The following is a 17,844-nucleotide window of genomic DNA, read 5'->3' as shown; positions in this document are numbered from 1 at the left end:
ATGTAGTGTCAGCATACCAACAATCAATTAACGCAACTCGGCGTCGTAACCATTAGAGCTAAGCACACGCCCACCGCACACTTTCGACACTGACTTCCTCTTTTATACCTACATAAATCTTTATAATGTACCTCGTTATCTTACAAAATATCACTTGTATGTACATAGATGTGAACAAACCCTTCCCAAATAGCTTCCTTTTATTAAAAAAAAAATCATTATGTAGATTCCAACGATTTATTCGAAACTTGGTTTTTACACTTCTAACAACCATTAACAACACACATACTTACGTACATGTATAATTTCAATGCTTTGAAGCTAGAAAACGCACGAAAAGCATGCGCTCGTATTAACTTATAACATTATTAAATATATTTTTTTGATTTTTGTCTACATAGTATGTACATATATGTAAACGCACATCTTTTCTACAACTCTTTATAATACAAAAAAAAAAAAGAAAATCATATCAGCACAATATCAGTACGCCTAATAGATGTCCATACTTACGAGTATTAACTACCACTCAATTCAAAAAAAAATCATATATACATACATACATATATATATATAATAATTACTTTATTTTACTTATTTTTTTACAACTTCAGGCTCTAAGTGCCAAACACCGTAGCAACAAACATCATCAAGATATTGAAATCACCGAAGCCGAACCATCGCGCACACCCGAAGATTCAGTGTGCAGTGTAGAGGGCCCGACCGATGCAGAGATATCGGGCATTTCACATTCCATGCTATCACATTCCGCCATTTCACACTCAATCGTCTCGCATTCGAAGTGAAATACAAAGTCTACAACATGGGTGTGAAAGAAGCATGAAGAAGTGATTAAAGAAAAATCGTAAATAATTTAAAATCGCGTGAAGTGATAATAATAAATGCAGATAAAGGATTTTGAAGGTGGCACGAGATGATTACTTTTTTTTTTGTTTTTGGAAAATTTTGAAAAAACATGAAACAGAAATATTTTTAAACATCTGAAACTTAACCAATACATTATGTACATACAGACATATAGTTATAAACGCACTTATGAAGGTAAGCAGTTATACATATATTAGTATTTATAATAATAAGTTAAATGCTCGGTTTATATTATAAATTATATTTTTTTTTGTAAATTTTGTACTAAGACGATTATCTATTTACCATTGTTTAATGTAGCGGTATTTTTTTTTTGAAATAGAAGAAATATAAATTGTTGCAGAAATTTAATATATACAAGTATATATAACAGTTTACAAGTGATCGGCTTTTTCGTCTTAAGGGGTTAAATAAGTTTCCCGTCCTCAAAAAAAAAAAAATTTTTTTACTGTGTTATTTAATTCTATAACATCTCTAGAATATTGTCCTAAATTCTCAAGTTGATCCCAGCAATAGTTTTGGAGATGCAGCCTTGAAAAGTTGCGCACTGGAGGTCAGCTATATATTCACTTAAAACTTTAAACGCGTTTTTCTCGAAACTGTTTTTAAACACGGTTGCCAAGATTTATCACGAACTACTCAACCGATCTTAATGAAATTTTACATAGGTCTTCAATATGTATATCCTTTACAAGGTATTGAATTCAATTACAATTATCTTCTTTTAATTACAACTATTTAAAAAACAAAAAACGTCGAGAAATTTTCACCGAATGGTCTTAGTTCAACGTATTTGTTTTTTACTTTTGTTGGTCCTGTCAAAAATTCTGCTGTCAAAGCGGAAACACCTTTTTGCCGAGGGACTGCCGGAAATGACGTCGTAATGAACGTGTTTCGAATATTTTCTTTGAAAATTTCACAAAATCTTTATCAAGTATGTATCTTCGGAACAATAAAAAGTTTAAATAAAATATTTTATTTTTTATATGAAAACAAAATTGAAAATAGGCCGTTTTTTTGCTCGACAAAACCCATGTAACCCCTAAAGCAAGTCGCTTAAAATCTATATATCCCCTCTTTTCTACATTCAAGCGAAAGCTCAATAGCGCTCTGCGTGGGTAAAGCTTTCATATGTTTTGGACTTTCATTAGTTTCAGCTTCGTGAACTCTCATAAGCAATTAGACTATATCCTTGTTTAACTGTGACTTATTTTATATTACAACGACAAGTTGTTTTAAAATCTAATGGGAAAAAGTTTAATTAAAAAAAAAAGTATATATAATTTTTTTATTCTTTGCTGCAAATAAACGAAATCTTAAGCAAAATGTATGACACGCATTAGACGAAAAAAACCAAGTAATAATGGATATATGGTTTACTATAAAAAAAAAATAATAATAGCGGTAAATAAAATAAAATAATATTAGTAAAAAGAAAGTGCTACAATATAAAGAGCAAAGCCCACCTCTGTAGAAAACAATGAAAACATTTACTTTAGAATTGTGCTGAAGACAAAAAAAGTTACAATGATTTTTTTTGAAAGTTGTTACGGTAACTTAAGCACTTTTTAGAAACTCAAAACAAACTGCACAAACTTAAAATAGAAGATGAACAATTAGTATTAGAAATTTAAAATTGTTGACATAAAATGTATGTGTGTGTGTAAATGCTGTAGAAAAATGTATTAAAAATTGATGGAAACAAAAATTTTCTGAAAAAAAAAATTCGGAGCTTAAAAAGCTACAAACTTTTCGTCCCACTACCAACACGACGCGCCTCTATAGAGCCTACATATTATAGTATATGCAATAATATAGAAGAAACAAAATAAAGAAATAACAGTAATGAGGTATACCTTCCAGCAAAACAATGTTTTTCCAAAGGGAAATCTGCCATTACTAACTGCATTAATTTAGTTCCTCAACTTTGCTTTTAGTCGCTATATAGTTACTAATATAATTTGCCTCTTCCACCACGATTTCTTCACAAATCTCGCTGTAAAATGCTAAAAATATTGATGTCTGTATGTAATTGTAACCGTAGACTAATTTGAGCGAATTGTGCTTAATGAAAGCTTCAAATACTATTAGTCCTATAATATAGCGCAGATAATACTTTAAACATGGCATACAATAATTAATGAATGCTACACATACATACACACACACACATGTATGTATGTGTGCACAATTTAACTGAAAAGCCAAAACAGTACTCGAATCAGTTGTAAAATTGGAGCTTATAGTCATAATATCTACATGTTAACTGTATATGTGTGAGCTTAATTTCGTTGTAAATCCATTTACATATGTCTATATGTAAGTGTATTTCGAAAAATGCCGTTTTTATAATATAATTTTTTAAGCAAAATTGCTAAAACATCAATGCAAGCTCCTGCATCAAGCTAAAAAATGCAAATAATATAAAATAAAATGTAAAAAATAATTATAGACGCGATGTTGTTAAATTTGTTGAATAAGCAAGATTATACAGAGTTCATAAAAACACCAGTTGTTGCATAATTTTAATCATAAAAAAATACAAATTCAAAAATACACACATGTACATGTATGCATGTGCTACTTTGTATATAAGCTTCCGAAAAAAGCTCCATGATGCGAAGCTTAATTAAACCATACTTCAAAGCTTGAATATTTTTTGTAAGACTGGGCGCCTTGAAATATGCAAACATTTGATCATTTAGCACTTTTTAAATAAATTTTGTTTTTAGTTTCTAATTTTTAATTTTTTAATCAATTTCTAGAAATGAATTTTGTTCCTTAGGAAAAATCCATTATTTATTTTAAAAGTAATAAACATTTTCAATTTGTATTAACTAAAGTCCTGAAATTATTGCTTAATATTGGTTACATGGTTTAAGAACCGGCTAATTTTATCAAAAGTCTGGATTTTTTATGCGCTATAACTTAATTATTCATTCCAACGTTCATCAGTTATCAACATACTTTATCTTGCAGCTTTGCTATAAAATTAATGTTATTTAAAATTAAAAAAAATTTTTTTTTAATTTCTGAAATTAAGCTTTTTTCGTCAACTTTTTTATAAAAGCAAGTATTTTTTGTATTTCAAGCACCAACTTAGTAGCTGTAATCTACCACCAGCTATGTGCGTTGCTCCAGCAACTTGGGACCGTGTCTGAAAGTCCCAGAAACTTTATTATTAGATAAATCGATTTCATTAAGCAACGAGTTTTTTTCTGCGAAACCATCACTGCAGTCGTCTGCTTGAAGAGAAGCCGCCTCCTAGGAAGTCTTTCCGCCATCAACACCTTTACCGACTCCCTTTCAATGAATGGTGTACTTGGCGTCCAACTACCACCCATTGCAAACGAGAAGCACGAGTTGTCCCGAGAGAAATGATGCCGTGTTGACAGTTTTTGGCTGGATAAAAATCCGCCTGCGTTTCGGTTACTTAGACCCGACTGTCGTGGGAGCAGTCGAAATTATTTCGGGAATGTTTTTTTGCCGCTAGAACAATAACAACAACAAGTTTCTCTGAGAATTTAGAGTTACGCTTGCGCAACTTCGTTTAGGATACTGCAGCAAGTTAAACTCCTACTTATGCAGAATTGACCCCGACATGTCCAGCTAATACTACTCACCCAACACACCTCTCCCTATGGTCCGACCCCGTCGAAACAGCATGTTTCTTGTGGCTAGCGTTGAGTGACTGCGATGATAACCAACATGAACCTTACCACCCAAGCGGTGACTAGATAAGCGCTACAACAACAACAAGCTTTATTATCATTCCGAACACACCCACATAGAGGTAATACGGCTTCGCGGTAACAATTCCATGGGCTTTAAATCAGCGTAATAAAAAAACTGTGTGAGAAATCATGAGATTTGATCGAATCTGCTGTTATTTTTTTTATTCATGACCTTCTAGACCATTTCGCCTTTCGACGTTGTACTCAGCTGCCTATAATGAATATCCGTTAATGTCTCTTTTAGGCAAATCAGTCTAGATCATCAGCTCCACTGATTTGTTATTCTCTACACCTTTTTACTGTTTTCAAATACTGTTTTGACGAAACAGCTTAACTGACCAGATTTCCTACTGTTATATTTTAAAAGTTTTTTCAGAAGTTTCCTTTCAGAAAGAATTACTAAAATAGATAATGATTACCATTCGGTACGCGATAAGCTCCAAACAGCGTTAAAATCGAAAATTTTCGGAAAATTTTGTAACAGCGGTTGTTTTTGTACATAAAAAGATTCTAAAGCGTAAGCACCAGGGTGTCGATTTTTTTTACAATACTATTATATATACTATTAATATTTTCCAATTATTTTATTTATTAGTTTTTAATATTTTCTGATATTATTTAAAGAAAATAATTATTGGTAATGTTATTTATATAATTATTATAAAGTATTAAAAAAATAATATAAAATTATTAATAATTATTATTTTGTTAAAATTATTTTCAATTAAAATTCAAATGTCACTGCTTTTTTAAATTAACAGCCAAGTATTATAGTAATTGAATGCTCACTTAAAATTCATTCAGAATGATTTAAAGCGCTTTAATTTGGTTATTTCGTTAAGATCGAATTCAATATTTGCATTCTATGAAAAGGTGAGCCCAAGCAAAAAAGCGTACAATTCTGAAGTGTCCACTAAGTGTAAAAATATTGTAAATACTGAACAAATTTAGCCGGCAAGTGTGGGCAAATATGAACGTAATTAATGAAAAACAAAATATTTGCAAACATACATACATACATAATTAGTTAATGTACATACTTACGTATTTAGCGTAAAGGGAGACAAAAATGGCTAAACTAATTTAAAAAAAAAATAAGTGGCATACTTATTTAGTATGTAGCTTAGTTGGAAACCGTGCAGGTATTAAAAATACGCACAGTAAGAATTATTCAAATCTATATATATATATATTATATATACATGCATATATAACTAAATAGTTGAAATACTCATAGAATATAATCAAAAATGTTAAATTTGCATTTAGCATACATATATACATACAAATATAAACTTATATACATACATACATACATTTGTACAGACCTTAAAATATACATAGACACCGCTGCAGTTGAGGAAAGCAACAGAAGAACTGCAGAAACTTGTTTGATTAAATGTTTTAGACTCATACTTTTTAGCCGTACATACCAACAACAAAAACCAACATAAATACCTATACATTGGTGTTATATACATAAACGAATGTTGTAGAATTAAAATAGGCGAAAAAGTGATCAATATACACACATAAAGTCATACATAGTTAGATTTTCAAAAATACATACATATATATATACATATATGGTATGGATATATATATATAATCATTAAAAAATATACACGAATGCATATGCAATAGTCTAAACAGCAAACGAAAATGAGTCCAAGCAAGCAAGAAGTAGAAAACAACTATTATAAACAAAAACGAATATAATAAAACTAAAAAACATGTACAACAAACTGCAAATCAAACTGTGTAGATAAATTGGCATTTTACAGTTGAGGCGTTAGAAAAAAATGCAAAAACTTAAAAAAAAAAAATAAAAATTGAAAAAAAACTCACGAATATTACTTAAAAAAGATTTGTGGCAAAGGAAATGTATAAAATTGACATTTTCTTCTTTTAAAGTGTGATAGCAGTTTAGGAAGAAATCTGAAATATATATGCAAAGAAATTATAAAAAAAAAATCAATTATAATAATTATTATGTGTTAAGTTGCTAAAAGTAGTTATTTTCGAAAAGCCATAGAAGTGGAAACAGTAAAATATATATAAATTATAAACATACGTAACGTACATACATTATGAAATGGCAAACCATTATATTATTTAAGTAAAAAACTATGAAAGAAACATTATACTCATACATACATACATATGTACATAAAATTAAATGCAACTATGGATTTGTGTATGGCAGAATTATATTTATTTAGTTATATGTATATGGACGAGTATATAAAAGATGTGTATTTAGAAATGTAGACGTCCATTTTATTTAATATCTTTGATTTTTTTTAAACTTTTTTTTGCTTTTAGCCGCAAAAATTTTTTTTATAAATTATACAATATTATTGTACCAAAAAAATTAAGTATTATTTTTTTTTGATTTTGGGTTTCAAAAATATTTCCTATCCCTATTTTGTTGGTCGTTATTGTTTAGTTAGTAACACCAATATATTTGAAATCCATTCAACCAGTTTGTTTTACTGTTTTTTTTAAATTTTTTTTTTTACCGCAAAAAAAATTTATAAATTATATTACCAAAAAAATTTAAAAAATAAATGTAATAAGCACATTTTCATATTACTATTAGATATTACATAGATTTTCAGTATTACTATTTTTCGATTTTGGGTTTCAAAAATATTTTTTTATTTTTTTTTTAACCGCAAAAAAAAATCTTTATAAATCATATTGCCAAAAAAATTAAAAAAAATGTATTAAACATATATACAACAGTTTTTAAGTATTATAATTTTTTTAATTTTGGGATTTAAAAATTTTTTTATTTTTATTTTTATGTTTTTAACCGCAAAAAATTTTTTTATAAATTATATTACCAAAAAAATTGAAAAAAAATATTATTACATATAATTTTTAAATATTATTTTTCGATTTTGGGTTTCAAAAATATTTTTTTATTTTTATGTTTTTTACCGCAAAAAAAAATCTTTATAAATCATATGGCCAAAAAAAATTTAAAAAAAAATATAAAAAGCTCATTTAATATTAAAATAATATTATTTTTCGATATTGTGTTTTAAAAATATTTAATAATGCAATATTTTGAAACCGGCACTACTGCTACATTTAATTCATATTCCCGGTTGTTATTGAGAAGGCACCGAGAATTTATCGATAAGTTTAAAAAATAGTACTACTCAATACAATACAATTATATTGTATTTACTTAAAAATAATGTTTCTAACAAGCTGATTAAAATATTTTTGCTGCGCTATTAACTAAATTTTTTTTATACTTTAAGTAACAAAAAATATTGTTAAAAATCTGAGCTTTTCATACATATAAACGTAATTTTTGTATACACAAAATCATATAAACAAATTCATAGTTTATACCTACATACATACATACTTATTTGGCATTGTATAAATTGTATATGTATGTTGACCATTATGTAGATACATACATACATACATACCTAATTAGCATATAAATATTTATAGCAACAATAAAAATAAAATGTAAAATACCTACAAGCATATTGTAAGTATTTATGTAAGCATAAATACATATACTATATAAAAATAAAGAACGAAAAGTATGTAAAACAGGATGAGATTAAATATTGAAGCATTAAAAATAAATAAACAATATAAATACAAATAAAAACAAACAGTTATTTTCCTCATAAAAGCAATAATTTCACAATAAAAGTAAGTATTTTGAATTACTTTTTTATACATTTTTAGCAAAATAATTTATTTATATCTAAAATAAAATGCAAAATTTATAATATTTAAATTATAAATTAATTTGATTTTTACTCAAAACATGCATTTTATACGAAAAACACGCATTTTAGCTGCATATCTTGGCGCTACAGTGGTGTGTGTTATCCTGCACAGCTGACGGCGCTGCTTGCGCTCTGCCGGCAGCGGCACAAATTTCTGTTTCTTAAAAATGCCACTTTCCACCAGGCGCGCATAAATGCGCAGCAAGTGGCTGTCGTGAAATATGCGCAAGGTATGTTGCATAATTTTAGGCGCCGCTGCAACAGTGCTGGCCAAATAATTAGCCAATACGTTTTACGTAGCAACTGTGTAGGGTGTTCAATAAATAATAAGCGTAGCGATTTTTTCTTTTCTACTGAAATATTTTTATTAAATTATTGCTCGCACATCTTTTACATGTACATTCATTCATTCATTATGTTAATTGTTTTTTTTTTATATATATATTCATTTATTTATATTTTATTATTATAATGTATTTTTTCGCACTTTCGTATGAAGTAGTCGCACACATAATTATTCACCTTCTTTTCACTTTGTTTTACAATAATTTTTGAATGTACAATTTATAATCATAATTATGTATGTACTATGCAAAAATGTTTTAAGTTTCGTTTTGCAAGTATTTTGTTTTTAATTTTACATAACGCTAATGTTGTGCATTTAAAAGTGAAATTTAAAATTTGGTAATTTATGTTTTTTATTTTTTTAATTTTGCTCGTAAAATAATTACGAATAATCGGCAAATGGCATTGAATAGTCAAAATAAATTGTCATATGTATACAGAAATTGGTTTTTTTTTGTAGGGTTTTTAGTTGCTGCCTGGTAGGCCGCTAGTGGCCGACCAACTCAAAGTGTATTGAATTGGCGCTAATTGTGCTTGGATTGCGCTTATGTTCACTTTTGCTTAAATTTAATTATATTTTGCTTTAATTTTTTTTATTTCTTGCCTTAATTTTTTGTTTTTACTTTCATTTCTTTGTTTTTCCTTTAATTTTACATTTTACTTTGCTTTCTTTGTTTTTGTCTTTTTTGTTTTTTTTTTGTGTTTTTTTTTGGTTTTAATGCTTACTTTTTGACAGTAAATTGGTGCAGGTTTAGGTAGTTATACAAAAGCGTTTGTTCTTAGTCTGATTTTGGTGTTTTTGTTTAAGTTTAATTTTTTATCGATTGCTTTCTACTACTATTTCATTACATTTGACAATTAAAAATCGATTTTGAAAGACTTTTTACTCGTAGTTGTTTTCTTTTGCAAATTTCATGTGAGTCTTAGACTTTAACTAGCTTTCTTTTTTTTCTTGTTTTTGTTTTTTTTTTACTTATATATTAAAGTAGTTGTAAGCTTAACATATGTAATATAATCTGAATTTATTACAATTTCGTTAAACTTTTGTTTAAAATGTGTGTGTTTTTTTCTCTTCATTCTTACGCACTTTGTTCGCCTGCCCACAAGTGACTTGTTATTATTTTTGTTTGTCATTATAAATATATTTTAGTTTACATAATATGTTGCAGTTTTCTTTTAATGTTAGTTGAGTTTAAGTTTTTGCTTAGTTTTGGTTTTTTTTTAGTATCAACTTATGCAATCATTGTGCTACGAGTGTATAAATTTACATAAAATGGTTGGTTGTAGTTTCACAATCTACTGTTTTTGTTGTTTTTATTTTTATTTTTAATTTTTGCTTTTATTTCTTTATGTGATTTATTTACCGTTACACTGTATGTATATGTTTATATGTTGCTGTTGTTGTTGTATGTTAGTAGTTATGTTCGTTTTATCATTGCGCTTCAATGAGAGTTTATCGTATTTTTAGTGTATTTTAAGGGTATTTTGTTGCTGTTTTTGACTTGTTAGTTTTGTTGTTGCATTTAAAATTTCACTTACAGTCTAAATTACAAATATTGTTTTTTCTTTATGTATGTATGTATATATATATATATATATATATATATATTGTATATATGTAGCTATTTGCATTTATTGCACATTGCGAAAAATTATTACGCAAGCACGCCGATTAGTATGCTGCCGTAAGCTGTTTTGTTATTTTATTTGTTGTTTAGTGTAAAGCTGTTACAATTGCATTTATTTTTATTCATAATAATCTTAATTCATTGCTTTCCTCCTACTTATATAAACGTAAAATGCGAAAAATATACACACAAGTGTTTAGAAATTATATCGTAACAAAATTCATAAATAATGAGAAACTTTTAAAAATATTCAGTTATGAATAAAAAAAAAATACGCAAGGAATATAACAAATATCAAAATGGTAGACAAAAATGTTCAACACAATATTTAAAAAAAAAATTTTTATCAAACTACGTTTTATAAAAGCTTTTGACTTTAAAATTAATGAAAAATTATATGAAAGAGCAAAGTAAAAAAAAAAGCTAAGTATTTAAAGCCAGCAGAGATCCCGCTCTGTTGTTGGAAAAGGAATTAAAATAAAATAAATCTTACATGTATTTATATACATATGTGACATATGTATATATGTGTGTATGTATCATTACAGTCAATGCGCATAAAAAATATATTTAAGTAATTCAATTTGCAAAAATCACTTAAGTTATAAGAGTTATACAAAAAATGTTGAGCAAATTTATGCACATATGCTAAACAAGAGACAAATGTTGAATAAATGTTGAAGCAGTTCGAAATGAAATTTGCTATATTTGTCACTCTATTTTGTTTTATTTTTTAATCGTTGTTCAACGAATATTAAAAAAAAATATTTCGTTGCCAGTCAAGTATTTTTTAAACATAATTTCTCGAAACAAAGCACAACAAAAATTCGTTAAATAAAAAAAATACATACATACATACGCACATATTTTCAATTTGAAAAAAAAAAATAAAAACAATAAATTTAAAAAAGAATAGCTTTGTTTAGACAAGGCTTTGCAGTAAAAGTCGAGCGAACGTTTCACAGGCGGAAAATGATGCTCAAGTCAAATTTTTGTTCGTAAAAAATGAATTAATATTATAATGTATTTTAAACGAGACCAACAAATGTTTAAACATTTTCAATATTTTTCGCAACATTACTTTAGCAGCATTTTTTTACAATAATTTCATTACAAAAAACTAAATAACTAAAATGTATATTTACAGAATTTATAAAAAAAAAAAGATAATGCAGAATAAATTTTTTAACATACATTATACGAAAAACACATATTATTCAATATTTTAATGTCTCAGAACACTAAAATGGTTCATAAATAAATTTTAGACAATATATTTACACAATTATGCAATGTTACTCTTAGTTTGTAAAATTTTTGTGCGTTAAGGTAGAGCTAAAATTTTAAAATATATATGATTTTTTTAGAAAAACGCAAGTTTTGTTAAAACAAAAAAAAAACTAAAACTTGCAACCAGCTTAACAAAACAATTTTAATGTTTATAAAATTGGTTTTACCAAAATATTTATACAATTCAATTTAATAACTATAAAATTTATAAAAAAAAAATTGTAAAAGTTATAAAACTTATAAAATTTTATAAAAGTTTTATAAATTAAAAAAAAAATTTATAAAAGTTTTATAAATAAATAAAAATTTTATAAAAGTTTTATAAATTAAAAAAACAATATTATAAATTTTATAATATAAATTTTTTTAAATTAATTTTATTTATATTTAAACCAAAAGTAATAACTATAAAATTTAATTTTATTTATATTTAAACCAAAAGTAATAACTATAAAATCAAATTTTATAAATTTTATATTTACAAAATTTAATTTAATACAAATAATTTAATTAAATATTTATAAAATCAAATTTAATATTTATAAAATTAATTTTAATATTTATAAAAGTACTGAAATTTAAAATAACAGCAATTCTTTAGAAAACTGCATTTATTTCATTATTTAGGCAGCTGATAAATTTAAAATTGTTTATTGAAATCGGTTATTCGTTTTACAAGCAAGCATATTTTTGTTTAAATATATATATGTATGTTTAAAATTTTTTCAAAAAGCACATTTATAAAATGCTTATAAAAATCACAAAAAATATACAATAAAAAAGCAAGCAATGCACAATACAAAAAGTGACAAATTTAAGTGGATATCAACACAGCTCGGTAACGAAACAAGCAATAATGCATTATAAAAATGTTTAGTTTTATATGTATGTATGTATATGTAAGACTTTGCTTTTTTATAAATTACAAAAATTAAAAATAAAAACCTGAAACATTAAGCATTAAATTTATCATTATATTTAGGTTAGTTTTATGTTAAAAAGTTCAAATATATGTGTATATGTATGTATGTATGTATGTATATATTTGAACTTTGCATTTAATAAACTACTCGTACAATTAGACGGTGGTAGTCCCACATTTTCACTAAACTTTAGCACTAATAGATTATATGTATATATGTATATTAAATAATTTTTTGTTTTTTTTTTTTGTTTTTTAACTCTGCTTGTTCTTGTTTACATGTCCTCATTTGCATTTGATTTTTTGTCATTTTGGTATTTCACACTTACATCATTATACATAATTAACCGCCATACGCTTTTACTTAGTTACAGCTGATTGTGTTTGTTGTATATTGTTGCTTGAATTTGCGTTTCCGTCTTTTTATTTTAGCAACGTCGCCAAATCTATTGTTTTTTTCTTGGCGTAATCATTTCTTTTTCTAACTTTCTACAATTCTATATAGATTTCTTGGCGTTTTTTGCTTTGTTTTATCGTTTTGTTTTTGTTGCATTTCCTATAGCGCGCACATTTCATTATCAACTGCTGCCGTGGCCTACTGCAATGCCTGGAACATGTTTAACGCTACAGGCCGATCGAATGCAGTACAAAGTCGAGTTCTTTGTTTGTTGTTACGTCCTCTGATTGTTGTTGTTGTTGTTGCGGTTGTTGTTGTAATTGTGATGGTGGTTCTTGTTGTTGTAGCTGATTAATTGATAAATTGATTGTTGCAGTTGTATGATTTGTATTTGTTGTTGCTGTTGTTGCTGTTGCTGCTGTCACAGTTGTTGTCTTCGCAGTCGCCAACGTCTCGGCCATACCGGCACCAGCCGCTGACACCATCTTATCACTTAGCGTAGACTATGTTAACAAACGGCCACGGCTACCCTTGCCAATCGGTCTTCCCTAGAGTGGATGTAACTTTGTCGTGTGCACCGTTAGCGCGCTGCGCTGTGTAAAACGCTTGTCACAATAGGGGCAGGTGTATGGCTTTTCACCGGTATGTGTGCGTATATGCTTGGTGAGGTAATCCTTGACACTGAAACGTTTCTCACAGTAGATACAATTAAACGGTTTCTCACCTGCATCAGCATTCATATTTGCACATTTGCATATTTTCATATTTGCAGCCGATGTAAGCAAAATAGATACAGATAGAAAAAGGAAAAATGTAAACATTAGCTATATTTATAGATGATAAATATAATATGTATATGCAGTCAGCTGCGTGGCCATAACCAATGATTTGTTGAACTAACAAATAAAACAAACTATAACAAACTATAACAAATAATAATAAATAACAAAATTACGAACAGTTCAACAAATCAAAATTTTAGGCTCTGGCATTAGCAGAAATTTTTAATAAAAAAAAAAATTCAACATGATTTTTTTGTTTTTGTAATCATACAATAAATACAATACAATACGTTTGATGAGATGGAGGGAAATGCGAAATTGTTGTGATGTGGGTGGTGGCTTAGTGGCTGCAATAGGCGGACAAATAACTACATATATGTATATACTTATGTTTAATAAGCGAGTGCTTAGAAATGATCACAGGCTGCTAGAATGTGATCACAGCGGCGCTGCTATGATGGACAATTGAAGCTATTATTTATACTAACTTCTATTGCAAAGGTGTGTTTACAAAATAATATATTGAAGGCAATTTATGAAAAACATTAGTGCTATTTACATATGTTTTACTTTTTAACTTATTTTTACAATTGCATATTTAAACACTACATTTCACACCAGGATATGGTAATTGCACATTAAGAAAGTATAAAACAATATAAACATAGGGAGTTGTTATGGCTAACAAATATGTCAATTGTAACAAGCATATGTTTGGGAATCATCATCATCATGTAAATATACAAGAGTTAATTCGTAGCGAATTTTAGTAAGCTATTTACATTCGGAATGTTTTGTATTTTTTTATAAACTTTTATACGCTGCTATTGGCCATCATAACAGTTTATCATCATTTTTTTTTATTTTTTTATTTTTTTTGATTTTGCAATAAAAATGAGCAAACAATGAGATGGAATTTTATTGTTTGTCGTGAACGTGCGCGCAATAATAATTTGCAATAGCTTTCAAGTTTAAATGAAAATAAATGACATTCAAAATAAATATTTAGATATGGAATTTGAATTTCTAGATAATTGTTTTTTTTTTTGTTTTGTTTTTCTTTAGAATAACGTATTCAAAAAATACACTGCATTTAGCTGAGCTGAGAATAGTTTGAATTGTTTTTTGGTTTTGAATTTGTGGTTTGATTTTTAATTGGTTTTGTGGTTTGAGTGGATTTGACTGATTGATTGATTGAATTGAACTGAGTTTGAGCTGATTGATTGACTGACTGATTGGTTGATTGATTTTTGCAAAATATACTATATTCTCTCACCCGTGTGAGTTGTTAAATGTTTGTTCAGGTAGTCCTTTACAGTGAATTGCCTGCCACAATATCCACATCTAAAGGGTTTCTCACCTGTATGAATGCGCGTGTGCTGTTTGAGGGTGTTCGATTGGGTGAATGACTTGCCGCAGTAGGAGCACGTGTAGGGACGTTCTTTGGGCGTGACGCTGCGTGGGCGCAAACGACGATTTTTTTTTTTGTTTTGGTTAACAGATAGAAAACAGAATAAAAATTAGTTAATATATATCACAATTGTCGAAACAAACATTTAGATTAATAATTGAACATTTAAGACATGCAGAATACGTTATGCTCGAAATTTCAAATGGCCGTCTTATGTATTTTTGAAAATACCAACCAATTTTATGTTTTTCATTATGAGAAATTTCGTTCAAAGCGTTTCTACACAAACAAGAATAAATCTATTATATAAAATTAACATATATAATAATATGAATGTGCAATGATTACTCTGCTTCGCCAGTGTGTATCTTGCGGTGCATTGCCAATGTGCCGGGCGTTTTGAAGGTTTTCGGACATTCTGGACATTTATGACGCACTTTGTTTCCTGCTGCTGGGGTAGCTACTGTGGTACTGCCCGCTGCTGGTGTTGTGCCGGTCGCATTTGCTCCGCCGGTAGCAGTTGCAGTGCTAACTACAACGCTGGTAGCTCCAGCCGGTTGCTGGATCGTATACACCGGCACTGAGGCCTGCTCTATATCACCATTGCCATCGCTAATGCCAAGAGGTTCTTCCTTGATTATCACATGTGGATGGCCTTCGGTGTTGCCATTGCTGTTTTTATTTAATTTTACGGTTAAGGGCGGTACTTTCAATTGAGTTGATTGCTGTTGCTGTTGATTTGCCTGTGGCGGCGGTGGTTGTTGTTGCTGTTGTTGCTGCTGCTGCTGCTGCTGTTGTTGCACCTGTTGTTGCTGCTGATCAAGCAAATCAGGTTGTGGCTGTCGCTGGCGTTCAAGCAAATCCGGTTGTTGCTGTTGTTGTCGATGTTGGTGTTGTTGTTGCTGTTGCTGAAGTTGTTGCACCTGTTGTTGCTGCTGCACCTGTTGTTGTCTTTGCTGCTGCTGTTGGTTCTGTCTAGAATTCAATTCTTCCGGTGGTATAGTATTCATTTCCTCAGGCGGTATAGAAGGCATTTCCTCTGGCGTTTGCGGAGGTTCAGGTTGATCCATATACGGTGGTTGCTGTGGCGCAGTCATATTTGATGCTGTGCTCACAGAGCCACAGTGCATACACTTAAACTCATCACCTTCGTGCAGCGTAACCGATGAAATGCCATAAATGCCACAGGCCATACAACGCGCTAAGAACGCCGTTGATTGATGTATTATACGATGGTGTTCGTCCAGTTCTTGCGCTGAACCAAATTTCTCTTCACAACTCATGCAGGGATACTCGATTTTCATGGGGTCAGTGACAGGTGCATTAGGTTGTGGAACACCACCCAACAACAAACCACCTACACCAACACTTGCACCGCCACCACCAATAACACCGCCGCCACCAATCATGCCAGCCGATATACCATGACATAATTGCATATGCTCTTGAGCATGCTGAGGTCTTTCAAATTGTTGTCCACACATCGGGCAGAAGCTAGCCGATGTAATAACTCCGCCGTCCATTGCTAGATTTGGTAGGAATGATGTTTTCAATGTGTCCATGGTACCGGCTGCCGATGTAATTGTTGATTGTGGTACTGTGCTCTCTGGTCGGGACAGCCGCAGTTCCTGTGCATTAGAGGACGATTTCAACATAATTTCATCAAACAAAGCAACGTTTCAACAAATGCGATGAAAATTCTACAGAAATAATGCGTTAAAGCGCGAAAGCACAATTAGTGGTGTTGTTCGTTCACTTGATTGTGACGTAGGCGAGGCAAGGGCGAATGTGGTAAGCAAGCGCGCAACAATATATGACAGCACCTATGTATGTATTTTTTCTCCCCTTTTACCTACAGCAGTAGCATGCAATTGCCGCGCGGCAAAGATTTGCATTTAATGAAAAAGCAAAGTGTTAATTAGCGTAACCGATTTGCAACTTCAACAATGGTATTCCATTCGTTTTTCATTCCACAATGATTTTTTGCATTTTCTGCAATTTTGTCTTTGACTCCTACTCTATATCACTTTTTCTCCCTTGTTCATGCTATCATCCTTCCACGATCTTTTTTCGTTTGTCGTTGTCTGTCGTCGCTACTAATTCCAATTTCGGAATTTCACTTTTTCTTTACTTTCGCATTTTTCGGACGCAATTTTGTCACTGCTCCGCGCTTTTTCTGCTGCTTCTTTTATGGCGACGACTGCTGTTGGTGTCGCTGCTGCTGTATACTCATCCACCGTTTGCCCCCCACAAACGCAGCGGACAAATTTACTACCTCTTTCCACTAGCGCTCCGTTCTACACTGCTCTTTGCAACTGCTGCACAACACTTACATACAGACGGATTCCGTCGTTGATTCGGTGCTTCCACACACTTCCAGCTATTTTTGCGCCTACTCGTCAAAAGATTCGATTTTCATCCTTTTTTGGTAATCACTGACAATATTTTGATGCTTTTGACTTGGATTTTGCCCTTGAGTAACTATAAAGCGCAAATGGTCAACAGAAATTAAATACACCAGAAAGTGAAAATCTCGGTGAACTGATGAAAACTTTTTGGGTTCTTTTTTGTTCTGCCAAAAACTTAGCATTGCCAGAGTAGAATTACGAAACTGATGTTGAAAAATAATACGTCAAATGGAATCCACAGAGATTGGAACCATATTTAAATGAGTATGGTA

At 29.7% G+C, this 17,844-nt stretch overlaps 2 protein-coding genes across 10 annotated transcripts in view; one reads left to right on the top strand and one right to left on the bottom strand.

Moving 5' to 3' along the window:
• smog (G-protein coupled receptor 158 smog) overlaps positions 1-806 on the top strand; it is a 100,994-nt gene extending 100,188 nt beyond the window's left edge. For all 4 annotated transcript variants that reach the window (XM_036370272.2, XM_036370275.2, XM_036370271.2 and 1 more), the window contains one exon: positions 615-806. In XM_036370272.2, the coding sequence (XP_036226165.2) occupies positions 615-806 (192 nt within the window). The remainder of the gene's footprint in view (positions 1-614) is intronic.
• On the bottom strand, positions 561-17,758 carry Cf2 (Chorion factor 2). Of its 6 annotated transcripts, XR_011395656.1 has the most exons (5): positions 15,513-17,755; positions 15,030-15,208; positions 12,904-13,695; positions 6,471-6,560; positions 561-816 (listed from the first exon to the last, which is right to left on the bottom strand). XR_011395656.1 is itself a non-coding variant. In XM_036370288.2 (4 exons), exons 2-4 carry the CDS (start codon positions 16,724-16,726, stop codon positions 13,520-13,522), a joined length of 1,569 nt encoding a protein of 522 aa, XP_036226181.1. In that variant the 5' UTR covers positions 16,727-16,792; positions 17,498-17,755; the 3' UTR covers positions 12,675-13,519. The 6 variants fall into 6 exon arrangements, 4 of the variants coding, with proteins under 4 accessions (XP_036226181.1, XP_014099253.1, XP_014099255.1 ...); XR_011395655.1 differs by lacking the exon at positions 6,471-6,560; XM_036370288.2 differs by lacking the exons at positions 561-816; positions 6,471-6,560 and having other exon boundaries at positions 12,675-13,695; positions 15,513-16,792; positions 17,498-17,755.
• Positions 17,759-17,844: the final 86 nt, after the last annotated feature.

This window comes from Bactrocera oleae, chromosome 3 (assembly GCF_042242935.1).
Source record: "Bactrocera oleae isolate idBacOlea1 chromosome 3, idBacOlea1, whole genome shotgun sequence".
Lineage (NCBI taxonomy): Eukaryota > Metazoa > Arthropoda > Insecta > Diptera > Tephritidae > Bactrocera > Bactrocera oleae.
The sequence above is the reverse complement of the archived record's forward strand: the minus strand, read 5'-3'. Positions and strand labels throughout refer to the sequence as shown.